This window comes from Monomorium pharaonis, chromosome 2, assembly GCF_013373865.1.
Source record: "Monomorium pharaonis isolate MP-MQ-018 chromosome 2, ASM1337386v2, whole genome shotgun sequence".
Classification (NCBI taxonomy): Eukaryota; Metazoa; Arthropoda; class Insecta; order Hymenoptera; family Formicidae; genus Monomorium; species Monomorium pharaonis.
In genome coordinates, this window is record NC_050468.1 from 2,175,816 (window position 1) to 2,194,641 (window position 18,826).

General features: G+C 36.8%; 3 protein-coding genes across 3 annotated transcripts in view; 2 read left to right on the plus strand and 1 right to left on the minus strand.

The window, feature by feature from the left end:
- LOC105836094 overlaps positions 1-5,813 on the minus strand; it is a 152,901-nt gene extending 147,088 nt beyond the window's left edge. Inside the window, exon 1 of the mRNA XM_012679891.3 lies at positions 5,551-5,813. The gene's annotated coding sequence lies outside the window, so the exon portion shown is untranslated. The remainder of the gene's footprint in view (positions 1-5,550) is intronic.
- Positions 5,814-15,799: 9,986 nt separating this feature from the next.
- LOC118644317 lies at positions 15,800-16,504 on the plus strand. The gene has a single exon (XM_036282564.1). It carries the CDS (start codon positions 15,800-15,802, stop codon positions 16,502-16,504), a length of 705 nt encoding a protein of 234 aa, XP_036138457.1.
- A 1,376-nt stretch (positions 16,505-17,880) lies between these two features.
- Positions 17,881-18,693, plus strand: LOC118644318. Its single transcript, XM_036282565.1, has one exon. It carries the CDS (start codon positions 17,881-17,883, stop codon positions 18,691-18,693), a length of 813 nt encoding a protein of 270 aa, XP_036138458.1.
- The last annotated feature ends 133 nt before the right edge of the window (positions 18,694-18,826 follow it).

Below are 18,826 nucleotides of genomic sequence, written 5' to 3' on the forward strand. Positions count from 1 at the left end.
GACGTTTAGGGGTTGAAACCACCCTTCGAAAATAACGCATTTCTTCGTTTTGGCGAATATCTTTGAAAATATGTTTATGAAAAAATTTTTAAACAAAAGTTTTATGGCATTTTATACTCATTACAATAGTATATTTAAATTTTTTTTAATTTCAAACTTTTTAATTTACCCCACCTCTATCCCTTTTTTCGACATTTTGAAAATTTTGTAAGGACAAAAATTAAAAAGCATTAAAAGCCGAATCCATCCATATATAATAATATATGGGTTCCATCATTCTCAATTATTGCCAAAACGAGATGATAATCTCGTGCTATAGGCACCGCGCTAGAAGTTGTGTTATTTCTTTAATCGCGTCACATTCAATAACTGTCTCTCCTGCGTATATTTTTATATTAGAACATAAAAACGGATTAAACTTAATTACATAATACTCAACGTATTACACAATATAAAGCATAAATGCATATATATAACAAAAGTATCATATATATATACGTATGTGCGTACGTACATTTTTATTGTTACAAATGCGAATATAGATTAATATAAAGCAAAGTATTTTTTTAATATTTAAAACTGCAAATACAATATAACAAAATATATAATATCAAGAGAGAAGTATAAAATATAAACTGCAATAATTCTTTGCATAATTATATTATTGACACTATATGCACATAGCACACTCTGATAATAAAGATAATTATAGAATTTAATTTATACCGACCGTCATTCTTCACGTAGTGCACATCGGGTTACTTTGATGATGACGGTATGATTGAGTTAAACACGAATAAAATTAATGTGCAATATCATATTGATACTAAAAATTCATGATATTAAAAAAATACCGTATTTATTTGCTAAAATACCTTAAAATGCAGTACAAATTTCAAACTCGCGTGCAGAGATGGGCGAATTTGTAATTGACTATTACCAAATTACAAATACTCAAAACAATGAATAATTAAATGTGATTTAATTACACATTACTTTGAACATTTGTAATTAAACACCATTGAATTACTAATTTGTTTGAACATTTGGATGTTCAAAGTAATTAAATTACACTATTGTAATGTAATTACATTTGTGTAATTTATTTATACATTTGTGTAATTTAATTACATTTGTGTAATTTAATTACATTTGTATAATTTAATTACATTTGTGTAATTTAATTACATTTGTGTAATTTAATTACATTTGTATAATTTAATTACATTTGTGTAATTTAATTACATTTGTGTAATTTAATTACGTCTGTGTAATTTAATTACATTTTAATTTTTATTCGAATTGAGTTAACATAAGTTCATAACTTATGAAAAATATCTTATGCATGGGAAAAAGCTTTTTTTTCAGACTCGTATGATTGCCGCCCAAGCAGAAGGCAAACTTCACGCTCGTCTAAAAAATGTCGCTTTCTCTGCTAGATACACAATATATTATTTTTGCAGTATGTACAGTATGTACAGTATGTACACTCTCACGTTCTCTTTGTCGTTAACTCAATTCGAATAAAAATTAAAATGTAATTAAATTACACAAATGTAATTAAATTACACAAATATAATTAAATTACACAAATGTAATTAAATCACACAAATGTAATTACATTACAATAGTGTAATTTAATTACTTTGGACATCCATTACAAATGCTCAAAATAATGAGTAATTAAATGGAACTTAATTACAATGCTGAAAATAATGGATAATTAAATGGATTTCAATTATAAATTATAAAAGTAATATGTAATTGAATGTGTAATTTGGAGACAAAAATATTTGCTGCCACCCATCTCTGCTCGCGTGCAGTCAACAAAAAACATCGTATCGACGTGTTTTTTTTTAATTACTTACAAAAGAATGAACTTTAAGAATTTGAATTAATATTAGCAAGATTTTAACGAGAAACTTGTGCAAAATGATAACAAACTTTTACTTTTTTCAATTAAAAAAAAAACATGTTTGGTTTTCATGCGATACAAAAGGTTTACACTTAAAAAACTTTCGCGTAGGGATTCTCAAAGTAGAGTCTTTGCCCTTTAATTTAAAAAAAGTACATGTAATTTGGATGATTTTTCGCAAAGTTACATCACTTTGAAGATTGCCTAAAAATTGGTCAAAAATTTTGTTTTGTTTTTTTTTGCGCCAATGTATTTTCAAAGATATTCGCCAAAAACAAAAAAATGCATTATTTTCAAGGGGTGGTTTCAACCTCTAAACATCGAGATACGCCGCTAAAAAAATATGGGTCTAATATTTTTTCATGTTCTACAACATATCCAAAGCTCATTAAAATCGGGAAGGGACAGTTCTATCCGTTCTCTTGTGAATGTTTCGCCTCTTCAAATTTGACATTGTTTATGTGTTCTTTTACTCTGATACCAAGCTGTCTCTTTGTCTGTCCAACATACTAAGCGTTAAAATTTTTGCAATTGATCCTGTAAACCACATTATTTTTGACCTTGAAATCAATTCTATCCTTCTGCACTCTAACAAATATGTTTAGGTTATTGACGCAACGGAAACCAACAGAAAACAAATCCTTATTTACCATGGAGGTGGCTATGTTTAAAATGTGCCTAATGTATGGAATTACAAAAAATTTCTTAATGTCTTGATTATCTGGAGAAGTTTTATCAATCGATCCCTTCTTGTGTTTTAATTGATTATTGTATAGATGTTTTAATTTAATGTTTATTTGTTTAAAAATGAGCTCTAATGGGTAACCATTTTCTAATAATGTTGATACAGAATTCGAGATTCTTCTGTTGAAAGTAGAATGGTTCTATCTATTAGATTGCAAATAGTTCCTATTTTATGGCAACGTGGATGGTAAAAAAAAACGATAAATATCTTCCTGAAAACGTTTTTTTGTGGAATCAATCTATATTAATTATGCCATTATTCACTCTCAACAGAAGATCTAAAAAGTTGATGGTGTGGTTTTTTCTAATTCCACGGTAAATTCTATTGTAATAATCGTTAAACGCATTTACAATATTATTCGTTTCGCACGCCGGTGCAGAAAGCAAGATGTCATCTACATATCAATAATAGAATCTATCTATAATAGAATGGTATTTTAAGATTGAGTGTGTTTAATACTTTTTCCTCAAGGTCTTGCAAAACCAAGTCTGCTATAATAGGTGGAAGGAGTGAACCCATAAAAGTCCCATAGGTTTATTTAAATATTTTATTGTTAAAGGTAAAGAAAGTGGACAACAAAATAAATTTGATTGCATTAATAAAATTATCTAAAAGTATGGCGGTTCTATTTTCAATGTAGGCCTATCTGTTGGCAATGCTCTGTAATGCAAGATCCTGAGGAACGTTGGTAAAAAGAGAGGACACATCTAACGGTAGCAGTATGTGTGTAGATGGGAGTGCGAAGCCAGAGAGTGCGTCATATAACTTAAAACTATCTTTAGCTTGTCTCGTGTTAGGTGGCAGGCTATCTGAAATAATTTTATATATAAATTCAGCTAAGGGGTATAAAGCTGTGTTAATTAATGACAAAATTATTCTAAATGGCAAGTTTTGTTTGTGGATTTTGGGGAAGCTGTAGGGTCTTGGTAGGATGGAATCACTGGAATGGAGATCCAATAAGTTTTATTTATTATGTACTTGTTTTTTAGCCAATTCTTTGACAAAGGATTTAAATTTTTTTCCACATTTTTTGCGGGATTATTTGTGATTGGAATGTATGTGTTTGTATCTCCAAGGATCTCTTTCATTTTTTAAATATACTATTCTTTTTCCAGAGCTACTATGACATTCCCCTTGTCAGCTCTAGTAAAAATAACGTTCGAATTTGACTTGCAGAATATAGTAACTTTTTGTAAGTTTATTATTTCCTTGTCGATGCTGTTATGGACAGAATCTCTTATATAGAAAGCTATGTAATTGTGGGATAACAGCATTTTTTATTTTGGATATTGTTTCTGTTTCGATGTGTCTATTGTGATTTTCTATGTCTTATAAAAATTTATGTACGATGTGTTTTTTGTCGAAATGCGGAGGAAGGCAAAAGTTATTGTCTAACTGTAATAAGTTGGAAACAGATTAAGGTATTGGAATGTTGGATAGCTTCAAAAATCATTTATTGTCCGTATGTGCCAAGGAGTTTACTGTCAAGTCTTTAAATTTGTTGAGATCTATAAAGATTTTATGAAGGCAATTTAATATAAGGTAGTGTATATATTCAAAATTTATTGTGCCGTTTTTCTTTATAGTTCGAACTTGTTAGCTAATCGAGTTGACTTTTTCCAGTTTTTTGCCTCAAACCTCTGTAACAGTCATTTTAGATATTTGTCATGATTTTTGTAAATTTTGAATTTAAAATTAACTATACATGTTTTATCTTTCTAACATCTATTAAACTGATCTATAACAAATATGTATTCATTAACATCAAGTGTTCAAGGATCATCACAAAATGTTAAGTTCATGCGATCTTCGAAGTCAAGCAACGTCAACAGCGGCTCACACTTGAAACCATTTTTCCGATTATAGAAGATAAGCAATGCAACAAATAGAGTATAACTGGTTTAGATGATTGCAGTATGTGTAGTGCACCATTACGGTGAAATATATTTATATTTTTGTAATGTGATTGTAAATGTTAAACATGTACCCGAAATATATATTTTTTATTGCAAAAATATTATTAAAATATTAGACAAATTGCAGTAATATTATCGTAATATTTCCACAATATATTAATAATATTGTTGCAATATTGCAGTAACATTTTAGCGATAAATTTTCACGGACATTTTATATTTCAACAATATTTCTGTAATATTATTGATATATCATCACGTAGTATCACTGCAATATTGTAATCTGCTTGCAATAACGCTGAAATATTACATTGCTGTCTGGGTGATATCTCCTCTCATAGAATACGTGAAGGAAAAATAAAAACAGTTTTCTTATTCAAATCGACCCCAAGCTTTCGATTAAGTCTAGTTAGAATTCAATCTGTTTAGCCATTTCTGAGATCTGATAATCTCGGGTACTCGCAAGTTGCGTACTCGCGTAAAGAATACGGTCAATCTTGCGCTGGGCGTTCACTTGACGCGAGCAACTACCATGTCTCTTGATATTGTTTACACACTCACATGCTTTTAACATTTTTTACGAATATTTTATAAACATTTAAACATTTGTAATAAAGAAATTGTAACATAGTTCTATTATTTTTAATTTTCGTTTTATTTTATCATTTATAATTACACTTAAAATTTTCTTGCACTTATTACTGAACGCCCTATACATATGAAATTACAATCTATTGTAATATTTACCATAATATTGCAATAGAACTTTTTTTTAGAATAATTTCTTATACAGTTTATATTTCTTTTTTCTTCTTTGATACAAAAAAAGGAGAACAAAATGAACTGCGTAAGACGTTCAGCTAAAAAAAACAAGTCTAATGTTTGTCAGAGTTTTATCTAAAATTTTCATTAATTAATTGAAGTGTAAATATCGATTGAGAGAATGGAGTATTGATAATAATTGACACACTGACCTGCAAGTTGCTTGTCTTCGACTAGAGTTTATTTCACTGAAATGTTCACTTCACTGCTTTGTAAAGCTATCCGCGAAATGATAAACGCAGAACAGAATTGACAGGCTTTACATCTGCATCAGTGCATTCTTTTATACTCTGGAATAAAATTGCGAGTCTACATGTTTCATTTATCACTGCCGATAATGACCGTCACGAACACGACATCTAATGATCTGCTTCGTCACCGTTTAAATTGACGGACTTCCTGATTCATTCTGAGCCTTGAACAACTGAGAACTTAGCTAACATTAGACTCATGTTGATTTATTCTTCAATAAAGCAGCCAATAATCTAATCAAGATAATAGAGCAATGATAAAGTGACAGCACTCGTGCAATCACGAACTGCGAATGTAAGAAATAGGGTAATAGTTCCTATTGCTGTGCTTATCTCTATTAATGTGCTTTATATTTAAATAAACCATAAAAAAACCAATATAGATAAATAAAAAAAAATTAAAAATACACACACACACACGCAGATGCACGCATAAAAGAAAAAGAAAGCGAGCTGGCAAATTATTCGGTTTAGCGGCGCCAAGTTTTTGTAGTAAAATATTTATTAGTATTAAAATATTTGTTTGTGATATTTGTAATGTATTTGTATTAAAATACTTATTTGCCAGCTCAATATTATGTCCTTTATTTCTTGTTAATATGCTTTCTGACAATTATTTTTTACAGGCGCGCAGTAGTCTCACATTGGCGTACAGCAGCCAATAATTTAATACAAAAGGCTAATATTTATAGATTGAGCTTGTATTTAAGATTTTCTTAAATTTATAATTAAATAACCTTTATAGTTAACAAAATTGTATCTAAAGACAAACTTAAGACAATCTTAAAGCCACATCAGACTAGAGATTGAGATTGAGATTGAATTGGAATATGATCATTCAAACCAAAGTTAAAGAATATTGATTTTATTCCTAATTGGTTACATTTCAATTTAATCCCAATATCAATCTCTAGTCTGATACAAGTTTAATGAAAAAATCAAACTCTGAATGCCAGCCAAAAAACTCTTAGATATGAATGAACATCTATTTTTATAGATTGGCGCATATATTTCTTCATATCATTATTTTTGTAGAGAAAAAACTTAATACTCCTATTTTGTAGTGTTTATTCTTAATTGGCGCAAAATATTTACATATCATTATTTTTGTAGAGAAATTGCTTTGTGTGTGTGAATACAATAATTTTTTATTTAAAATAATTATCACTTTAATAATCAAAGTCATACCATTTCAGGAATGTATATTACTTGGGTTGAATTTGAAAAGTTTTATCTTGGATTTGTGATTCTTTTCGTTATAAAAAAATATCACTTAGGTTGAATTTATCAAAAGTCTTTTTAAATTTTGTGATTTTTTTTCCTTAAAGGAAAACCACACATTTGGCGCGCTTTTTTAATTTTTTTTTAAATGGTTTCTTACACAGTAGTTATAGAAACGGTATAATTAACGGGTATCCATAAAAATGATAACCCATAATGGATGTCAATGTTTAAAATCAGAAGTGTCGAGAACGGAAAAATCACTCGTTATGTATTCCATTTTTTATGATATAAAAATGGACTGTATGACCGATTACTTAATATTATATATTTAAAACAACAAATTTATTAATCGAAATAGAGAAAAAATATTAAAATTAATACCTGCATTGCTAGTGTTATAATTAACCACGAATTGTTCTTGCTTATCAATTTTGATAAAACTCTGTATCCAGGGGTTTTTTGAATCACTTCAATTACGAATCTAATGTCAGAGTTTTAAAATTTTAAAAACCGAATGCAATATAGCGAACGTAAAATTAAAAATTAAACCAAATTCTATGAAACTTAGGATCTGCGGGTTTTTCTCGGTGCTAATTACGAATTCGTTGTCAGATTTTCAAATTTCAAAATGGCGGATTCAATATAACAAAATTCTTAAATACTAAATTTCACGGAAATGAGTTAAATTTTTTATTTTATGCCCGCCATCTTGGATCCACATGTTGAATTTTGAAATTCTGATAACGGATTCGTAATCAGCATCTCCAAAACCCATAGAAATTAAGTTTTATGGAAATTGGTTAAATTTTTAATATTGTGTCTGCCATATTGCATCCGTTATTTTTGAAAATCTGACAACGGATGCATAATCAGCCTTAAAAATCCCTAGATGTAGAGTTTTATAGAAATTGGCACTCTTCTCTAAGTAAAAATAAATTTTTTTTAAAAACATAGCAAATTTTTGGTATTTACAGCAAGTAAATAAATACAAATTTGTGGTTATATATATTTTTTAAACATATCCTGCTTAAAATGACAGATATATTATGATTGGATCTTATTCGGTCAGATAGAATTTCTATGCTTAATAATATGATGACGTGTAATACACTAATAAGACGGTACATAGACTTTAATGTAATTTAATAATATCTCATAAGCAAAAATAATATGATAAACGGGTCAATATATCGAGCCAAGACAAATTATCCTAATACAATATAATTTATTAAATAAAAAATATATAATTATAAATGCGACTAAAAAACAACTGTGTTAAAAATGTTGAACAAAACGTTTTGACTATACATAGTCCTCTTCAGTCATAACAAATTACCAATATTTATGAACTTAAACATGAGTAAAATAATGCAAACAAAATTATAATTAAACAGTTAAAAAATGATGACCATTGAACAATCATACAACAACGCCATAAAATATCGTCTATAAAAATGTGTCATAACAAATAAAAACGTGAACAAATAAATAATCCAATCAATGAATAATAAAATTTTTCCGCAAGTCGGTTTTCATCTTAAAAGGAACAGAATTAGATAGTCAAAAAGTCTTGTCGAGAAAAACCCGATAAAATATGTATAATTTATGAATAACATAAACTGATATGCCTATTGTAAAAAAACGATAAACTTACATATGTTGATACCATACAATATTAAGCAACAAACACGCAGAGTATTCGACAAAGCGAAATTAACCTTTTTTTGGTATTTTGATTCAGAATCTAATATCTTAACATTATCCCAATCAAACACGCAGTTATTTTTTAACATGTGTCCTGTTACCACGGAGTATTTCGACGATTCCAATTTAAAATTATTCGCATGTTCCTTAATTCTGGTATTTAAATGTCTTTTTGTCTGTCCTACATATGACGCGTTACAATTCTTCCAGCATATTTTGTAGCCAATATTATGCATTAGATTTATATCGGTTATGTCCTAATAAACATGTTTAATTTGTTGAGGCAACGAAAGCCAACCATGAACAAATCTTTATTAACAAAAGATGAGGCGGTTTCAGATATGTGCCTAATATAAGGTAATACAAAATGTTTTTCCTTTATGTGTTTCAGTTGCATCCTGATTAGTAGAGTTTGTGAGTTTTACTTGATTATTTAAATGTTTCTTAAGTCTGTTATAAGTTTCATGAAAAGTAAGATCCAATGGATATCTTATGATATTATCTTTTTCAATAATGTTGAATATGGAAAAGTTTATATCAATTAATATGTTTTTATACATAGAAATTTTATTAAAAGTTGTTCCGTAACATTCTATACAAATAAGTTTATCATGATCTACATATGTCAAAATTTCTAGAAAATCTTAATTCTCACGATTAATCAAATTTAATGTAAAATTTATATCTATTTTATTGTTTCTGTATCATGAAAAATTGTTAATAATACCCTATTATAAAAATATACTACAATGCAATTAATATGTATCATAGTCAAACTAATAAAAATTTTCATTTCATTATAAGTCATATCATATTTTATTTGTTTCTATACTTCAGAAATTAATACTTTCTTATACCAGACAATTTATAACATTGTATATAAAAAAATAACATTTCTAAATATGTATAATGCTATCATGTTGAATCTTATTTAATCAAGAGGCACTGTAGTGCCTCGCACCAAGTGTACGCGCAGCGCGAGACACCACCTGCTTCTTTTACGTCGTTTGCGAATCTGTAGTTATCGGATTCTCAATAACGACTGAACCGATAGATTTCTTAATAGGATTAATGGATAGCTTGCATCTGATTTATATAATAAAAGTGTTTTTATTTTTCCGCTACGTGATTTATGAGCGGAGATATCGCAATTAAGTTTTTCGCTCAAGAGTAAATCTGATTAAGAAACGTCGTAGTTGTCATTATTATTATTATCGTCGTCGCCCGATCAAGTGGTGAGAATTTGTACTCTTGCTTTTCGCGCCGTCAGATAGCTGTACGAGTTGACACTTGCATCGCTGATTGGCGGTTGAGTCTGCGTCATCAATGCTCTAGTTTACACCGAGCACTTGGTACGCGTATCAAGTAGTGAATTTAAGCTAATCAGCCAATGATTAAACACATTCACTAGTTATTTACTATTTGATACGCGTACCAAGTGCTCGGTGTAAACTAGGTCCATATGTCTTAGGGTCTGTTCGCGTCACATGTCCCGACATGCTTCTATTCACCCCAACGCACTCCAATGTTCCGATGACGCCAACTTATTAGAGTGCGTTGGAGTGAGTAGGAGCATGTCGGGGCATGGCGACGCGAACAAATCATTAGTATATGTTCTGTGCGTGTTGAGATTAAGGGCCGTCACACACGAAATGACACAAGCTGCATATGTATAGTATAAGAACGCTGGACCAATAAGCATCTTATGTAAATCAATGGTGATTTTATGCTGGGAGCTGTTTGGTTCAACAGTCTTGTGTTATGCATATGTCCTACCCAGATAGCACAAAGACATCCACTGTATGTCCAATGGATATCCGCTTCTGGACATTCGGACGTCTAGATAGCACAGGACGTCCTCAGGATCATCCTGAATATGTCCCGGGATGTCGTGGGATCTTGTCAGGATATAATATAACAGTTGTATTATTATAAATATTTTATATAAATATTTTATGTATAAATTTGACTTCTAAAGTAAGTTTAGAATGTCAGATTCTGTAATAATATTAATATAAATTAAAATTTTACTCGTGTCTTGAGGACATCCTTGGAATGTCCTGAGGATATATGTATTCTAGCTGAAAACATTATTCTTAAAATACTGTATAAAGAGTTTCATTAGCTACAAAATGTCTGAAGATAAACTTAAATATAATGATTGTATAAATACCAGACATTTTAGATAGCACAGAATGTTCTAAGAATATGATATCCTGAAAATCCTCAGGACATCCTAACACAGTCCTCAGGACATTCTAAAACAATCCTCAGGACATCCTAAGACAGTCTTTAGGACGTCCTAACATAGTATTCAGGGACATCCTGGACGTATAGTAATTTTTGAAAAAGAGACGGGTAAATTAATATAGCAAATGAGAAATCTTTGAATATCGTACGTATTTATAGAATGTATTGCAAAATCAAATGTGTAAAAATGTTGACTTCAAAGCCAGATTGAATGTCTACACTTATTGAAACAATATGGCATATTAACAATACTAAAAAATTATAAAAGATGACATTAAATAATTTTTTTATTTTATTTTATACAAACAGCGCAAAAACAGTTTTTTTAATAAGTTATTCCACATGCTATTTCGCGCGCATATGTAAAAATGATTTTAAAAAACTGTAAAACTTTATATTTATTTATAAAAATATAAGTTAACTATATATGTTTCATCCTTCTGACAACATCTACTGTAATGATCTATAACAAATATGTATGCATAAACAAGAAATACTCATGGATCATCACGAAGCGTTAGGAAGCGTATGGTCTTCGAAGTCAAGCATCGTCGGCAATGGTTGATACTTGGATGGGTGACCGTTTTCTCGGGTACAGAGATTAAACATGCTTTAACAGGTACAACTGTCGCTGAAACATGTATAGTCTCTTCTTCCTCTTACAAAATTATCGTAGAGATAATTTGAACTTTTAATTTTTTGTTAGTTTTTTTTCAATTCTCAAAAACTGTTAAAAATACTTAGAAATATTAAAAAATTTTCTAAATTAATCGGAATTTTTTATATCTTAAATTTTTCTGAGAAACGTTTCAATTCTTATAAAAAATCGATACATTTATCAAATATCCTAAAAAAAATCTAAAAAATCTGACAAAAAATGATTGTTGTTTGCTATTCCTGAGGATGTCCTGAGGAAATCCTATGGTATCATCAGGACGTCCGGTGGACTGTCCTCAGGATGTCCTGAGGACTAAAAAGTGGCGCTCGTTTGTTATTTGTCAGGATGTCCTGAGGACGTCCCGGTATAAAATCTGGACGTCCTCAGGATATTCACGAAGTCCATCCTGGACGTCCTGAGGACATCCTAAGAACGTCCGTGTGCTATCTGGAGTAACTTAAGTCATTTCGTGTGTGATGGCCCTTCCATGAGTTAAGGATATCTGACACTGTATCACTATTTTGGCTTTCAATTCTGTATTGGTGTATGTAGATATGTGTGCGTGTGTGATGTGTCGTACATGTAAATGGTTCGGTTATGGGTGAGTGTATGTGTATATAATTATGTGTATGTGTTTGTCCGCATTGTAATGAGCTCGAGTCCGCGTAGGCAGCGCTGCCAGACTTAATGCTCTGCCACCTAGTCGGTATGACGCAAAGCTGTAGTGGCAACGCCCACGGAAAAAGCCATGTACGTGTGCTGCTCGGCGCTCACATGTACACGGCTTCTTCCGTGTGCGTTGCCACCACTACAGCTTTGCATCACACCGATTAGGGTGCAGAGCATCAAGTCTGGCAGCGCTGCGCGAAGGTTTGCTTTGCCCAGTGACCGTGCGATACGGTCACCCCTGCGCGATAGTGACGTGTGACTTTGGTGAAGTTAACGTCGAGTTAGTTTTTACAATATGTATAACGTGCATATTATATCGTGAAGGGAAATACCCACACAACCCGCAGACATAATTAGGATGTTATTTGGATGTCCGCTACAAATCCTGAGGACATCCGACTGATGTCCTGTTTACATCCGATGGACGTATTTAGGATGTTCTATATTCGTCCCAAGGACATACCAGGTATATCCCTAGAATGTCCGAACCGGACGTAAAACGGACATTATTTGGACACATAATAGCCTTAGTAATACTTTTATATTGCTAACGGTCCCGACAATCGGCGAAAACATCACGGTACACGCAATATGTTTTTTCCCCACGAATAATATTTGCTTTCTTTCTCTCTCTCTCTTTCTCTCTCTCTCTCTCTCTCTCTCTCTCTCTCTCTCTCTCTCTCTCTCTCTCTCTCTCTCTCTCTCTCTGTCTCTGTGCAAACGCACTTTAGCATCGCTCCGTCTTATATCGCTTTTACTGCCGCTCGCTGCCCTTCGGGGCTTTTTTCTTCTAGACTATCAGTCAAGGGCTAACTAGCTTGACGCTATCCCACCGTGGTGAGTGTTTCTTTCTATTTCCTGTGGCATTTTTTCAACGATATCTCCAATTCCGAGATCGGTAATCGTCCGAGGGCCTTCCATCTTCCACGGCTGTCTTGTCTGCGCACGCGCCTGCTTCGAAGACTTGTGTGCGCTCGCTCTGCCGTTGAACCCGCGTGCGGGCGCTGGATGTGTGCGTGTATCGGTGAGTCTGTTTTCTAAACAGAAATTGTCATCTCGCTGCCACGTGCTCCTGTCAGTGAACATTCGCGCGCTATGACGCTCGCCTGCGGACACTGCAGAAAGTTCATCGCTTCTGCCCGTGCACTCTTATGCACCTGCGAGGCCAGGCATGCATTTCACGAGGCGTGTCTCCTTTCCATCGGCGGCTCTGGGGCTCTCGTGGTCCGGGGTGGCGCCTCGGGCTATGACTGCCCCATTTGCGACTACCAGGGGACTTCTGCACGGTCGCCGGATTCTTTGCCTTCCTCGCAGTCGGCCGCTCCCGCCCGTGATTCCTCGGTGGATCCGAGCGCGCTCGGGGAGCTGGTCTCCACACTTCTGCAGAAGATAATCGATATAGAGACTAAGCTGGAGGACCTTACTGCTATCAACGCAAAACTATCTGCCATCGAGTCTGCGATTCTTGCATGCGTTTCTGCCAACGAGAAACTCACCGCGAGAGTGGATTCACTAACATCTTCCACTCACGAGATGGATAAGCGTATTTCTGCGCTCGAGAAGTCTCGCCCGCCTAACTCACCCGGGGGCGTTACTCGGATCGAGGCACGTCTTGCGGCCCTCGAGCGTTCGCGGTTCAGCAGCGAGCTGATTATGTTTGGAGTGAGGGAGCATCCCTCGGAGGACCTGAGGGCTGTGGCTAAAGCCACATTGTCCACATATACTGGTCGACCTCGCTGAGTATCAGCTCTTCAGACTTGATAGATGTGGGAGAGGGGGGGGGCGGCATCGGCCTGTACGTGCGGCGCAGCATCGGTGCGTCTGTTCTCGCTTCTTCGTCCGAGATGTATTCTGCTCAGCCTGAGTATCTGTTCCTGCGTATTTCTGTCTCTTCCGCGCGGCCTTTTCTGCTCGCCGTTGTATATCGCCCGCCTAAGACGGGACACATAGAGCGCTTCATGACCGACTTCGAGAGTCTCCACACATCCTACTCCACTGCGGTTATCATAGGCGACTTCAACATCGATCTGAATCGGTCCACCTTCGATTCTGATGCCCTGCTGGAGTTTGTACGAGCAATAGTCTATATATCGTACCCTTCGACAATACTCATCATACCTCCTCATCCCATACTCGCATTGACCATTGTTTCCTCAGCGACAGTTCCTTACTCCTATCCTATCACCAAGAACTCCTCTCCTTCCTCTCTATGCATGACTTTATAGAGGTCACCCTCGATTTTTTCGTGCATCGTTTGCCGCCTCGCACCATCGAAGTGCGTGACTACTCCAACTTTAGCATCGAGGGCTTCCTTAACTCCCTCTCCACACTCTACTGGGCTCCCGAGTACTCTCCGCTTCCTCTCGACGACAGGATTACCCTGCTCAACTCCAACCTTACCATTACCCGGGACCTCCACGCTCCTCTCCGCCTGATTAAAGCCAAGCGGCCCCCCGCCCCTTGGCTAACTTCCTCTATCCGCCAATTGATGAGGCGTAGAGATGCGACACGTCGTGCGTATCAACGTCATCCCTCCCGGGCTCTGCGCGATTCTTTCACCTTCCTGCGCAATGAGGTGAAGTGCCTCATAGATGCGGCTCGGGATGCCTATCTAGGGAACCGTCTCGGATCCATTTCGAGCTCTGCACGATTATGGACAGAGCTCAGATCACTTGGCTTTGCCAAGGCTAGATCTTCCTCTCTCCCAGCAGTTCCACTGGACCAGCTCAACCGCTACTTTACTTCCGTACACTCCTCCTCTCCTCCTCCTTCCCCTTCACCCACCTTCCCCTCTATCCCCCCTCCCCCCACTTCTACACTAGACCCTCATACCTTTCATTTTCTCCACATCACACCCGACATTTTGCTAAAAGCTTTTGCTAAATGCTCTTCAAATTCCACTGATCCAGACGGCGTTAACCGTCGCCTCATCCTAGACAGTCTACCCGTTACCTTTCCTTTTATCCTTGATCTCCTAAACCTCTCCCTGAACTCTTCCACGTTCCCTACTTCCTGGAAATCATCGTATGTCATTCCTCTTCCTAAAACCAGAAATCCTGCCACATCATCTGACTATCGCCCAATCTCAATTCTCTCCTATCTCTCAAAAATCCTAGAGCGTATAGTATTTGACCAACTCTCCTCGCACCTAAACTATTCCCATCTCTTAGACCCTCTCCAAGCCGGCTTTCGGAGGGGCAACAGCACCCAGACTGCTCTCGTCAAGGTCATCGATGACATCAGGCTGGCTGTCGACAAACGCATGGTTACCTTGCTCATCCTCTTTGACTTCTCAAAAGCATTCGACAGTGTTCGGCATGATCTGCTTCTCCGCAAGCTGGCTCTCCTCTCGGTCTCCTCTCCCGCGGACCAGACGGTTCCCTCTCCTCGTGGGCATCCGTCACTGCTGGTGTCCCCCAGGGCTCCGTCTTGGGCCCTCTGCTCTTCGCCGTTTTTATAAACGATCTGCGACATTCTCTGTGTAACTCGAACTACATCTTATATGCTGATGACCTGCAAATTTATATTCACTTTAAACCCAGTGACCTTGAGTCGGCCCTGGGGGGGATCAGGGGGGACATTGCTGCCGTCGAGCGCTGGGCCGAGCGGAACCATCTATTTCTAAACGCCCGAAAAACAAAGGCTATGTTTCTGGGCAGCGCCAAATACATTAACGGTATAACAACCTCCCACAACATCGTGCTTGAACTAAGCGGCAAGCCTATTGAGCTGGTCAATCAGGCAACCGACCTTGGAGTCACGCTAACTAGCACCCTCAATTGGTCAGAACACATTAAAGTCTCTGCCAACAAGATCAACAGTATTCTCTGGCGACTGAAGCAATTCAAAAACAGCCTTACTACTCCGCTCCGCGTGCAGATGGTGTCCTCCATGATCTTCCCCATCTTCGATTATTGCGCTGCTGTCTTCACCGACCTAACAGGTCAACAGAGGCTCAGGCTGAGGCGACTCTTGAACGCGTGCGTGCGCATTATTTTTAACTTGCGCTGGGACGATCATGTCTCGTCTTACTACGACCTACTGGGCTGGCTGTCCGCGGATGATCGAAGAACATATCTGACTGGCTGCTTCCTCTTCTCTATCATTCACTCCGGCATCCCATCTTACCTTGCTTCCTTGTTCCGTCCCTACATTCCCCCCCGCTCCCTCTCCCGCTCTCCTCCGTGCCTCATCGTTCCCTCCTGTCGTACCACTACCTACCAGCAATCTTTCTGCAGCGTCGGTTCCTCGCTCTGGAATTCCCTCCCATCTACCATCCGTAACTCGGACTCGCAGGGATCCTTCAAGCGCAAATTCTTCGATCATCTGCAACGGCGTGAGTCCGTATGAGTTGCGACCATTGCCGTATGCATTGTGCTATTTTTCCCCCTGTCTGAACTATACCGTATTAATTTTTCTTTAATTTTTCTTTAACGTTTCTGACTCGAACTTTTATGCGCCTTCTGTTCTGTTGCACCTCCGCCCCGGCTCTGCGTCTCATATGCTATTTTAATTTTAATTTAATTTAATTTAATTTAATTAATTTATTTTATTTTGTATTATGTTATTTCTACGCGCCGATATATTTTGCTCTGTCCAGGCGTTTATACCTATAAATCTATCTACTATTGATATGTCTTTTCGAATGTCTCCGTATAATCCGTATATACATTGTTCTCATTGTTCTCGTTATTTCCTTATTTGTTATCTCATTATTTTGTTAGTCTGTCTGCACTATTTGTCACAGCTCAACTATTACTTTGTATTCTCTGTCTGGTACGTTCTTAGAGGGCTTGCCCTAAAATGCCTAATAAACGCTTTTCTCTCTCTCTCTCTCTCTCTCTCTCTCTCTCTCTCTCTCTCTCTCTCTCTTGCTCTCTCTCTCGCTCATTCTTCTTTGCCCTATAGCCATTGCTCGGGCATAATAAACGCAATCAATCAATCAATCAATCAATCTCTCTCTCTCTCTCTCTCTCTCTCTCTCTCTCTCTCTCTCTCTCTCTCTCTCTCTCTTTCTCTCTCTCTCTTGGGTGAGTACTGCGTGCGGACGCACTTTTCTTGCTCTGTATTTTTGTGCTTTTTACTGCTGGTTGCTGCCCTTCGGGGCTTTCTTTTTGCAGTCTCACGGTCAAGGGTGCACTTTCTTGACACTTTCCTTTATTAGTGGTGTCCACTCAGCCTTTAATTAGTGTTTTTCGACTGTTTTTGGTTTGGACACGCGGATTTCACTGGAGTATTCTTTCCGTCTTGCTGTCTCCATTAGCCGTCTTTCTCCTGCGCACGCGCCGCTTCCACCGGCCGCATCTCTCTGCGCCTCATCTGGCTGCCTGGGTCTCGACCATATTTACGGCGTGTACTTCACGTGATTTCTGCACCTACCGGGTGTCCAGGTTGGCTACCACTGACTAATTGTGAAGTTTTGACAGAAATCGCCTGCGTGAACTGATGCGTACATTTTCTGCGACCGAATTGTGTGTTCATATACTGTATTAATTAATTAGTGTACTGCATATCTACTCACGAAACCTGTGTGTGCTCGGTGTAACAAACCGATTGCTACTGCGTCGGTCGGGTGTGAGTGTAGGAGGGTGTTTCACCCTGGCTGCGTAAAGTCCTATTCCAACACGAAGTACGCTGACGAATGCTGTAAGTCGTTGTCTGCTTCGTGGAACACGCCTTTGACACCGGAAGTGGTAGGCGGATTGCAACCATTCAATTTTGCAAATATGACCACTCCTGTGAGCATTGGTTCTTTGCGGTCGCAGTTGCAGTCACTGGCGAGTGTTGAAATCTCAACCAATGAACTTTTGCTAAAGTTGATCGAACAACACAGGGCGTCTGACGCCAAATTCTCCGCTTTTATCGAGGAACAGCAACGTACTAATCAGGAGCTTAATGCTAAGCTTAATCAACTGAATGTTATAGCTGGTAATGTGGAGAAAAATAGTCAGCGTATCTCTTCGTTGGAGCAGAGCTGTGCTACTCTTGTGCGTGACGTAAGTGACTTAAAAAGTCATCAGGAATCGTCTGGATTAGCCCCGCATAGTCAAACTGACAATGTGCTTATCATATCTGGTGTGCCATCTACGATGTCTATTACCCCCTTGGCTCTTGTTCGCAATGTGTTCACGAAGCTTGATATCCCTGAACTGTCGTGCCATATTTTGGAGGTTAGGGCCGTTGCTCGTGAATCAGGTCGCGTAGTGTCTCATGATCATCCCTTGCCGGTCTCTGCCTCCGTTTCACTCTTTGTTACCTTGGCCTCTGTTGCTGTTTGTGATATCGTTATATCAAAGAAGCGTGTGCGTCGTGTACTGGTGCAGAGTGAGGTTTGCGAGAATGATTCCGGCGAAAATATTTACGTGAATGAGCTGCTTCCCAAAAACATTTATGAACTGCTAAAGCAAACCAAGCATACTGCCAAGACGAGATCGTATCGATATGTCTGGATCAGTGGGGGTCGTGTAAATGTCAGGCGATCGGATGGCGAACCTGTGATTCGGGTGGACTCGGTGGCTGACCTCGATAGGTTGACATGACGTGCTTCTTCTGTTCCTTTATCGTTTATAATACTTCGGTACCTTCCTAGTCACCTTTAATGATATTTTTCGCTCGTTCTTGATCGCTTCTGAGTTTGCTCGTGTCGCTATTCCTGTGATTACACTGCTTACA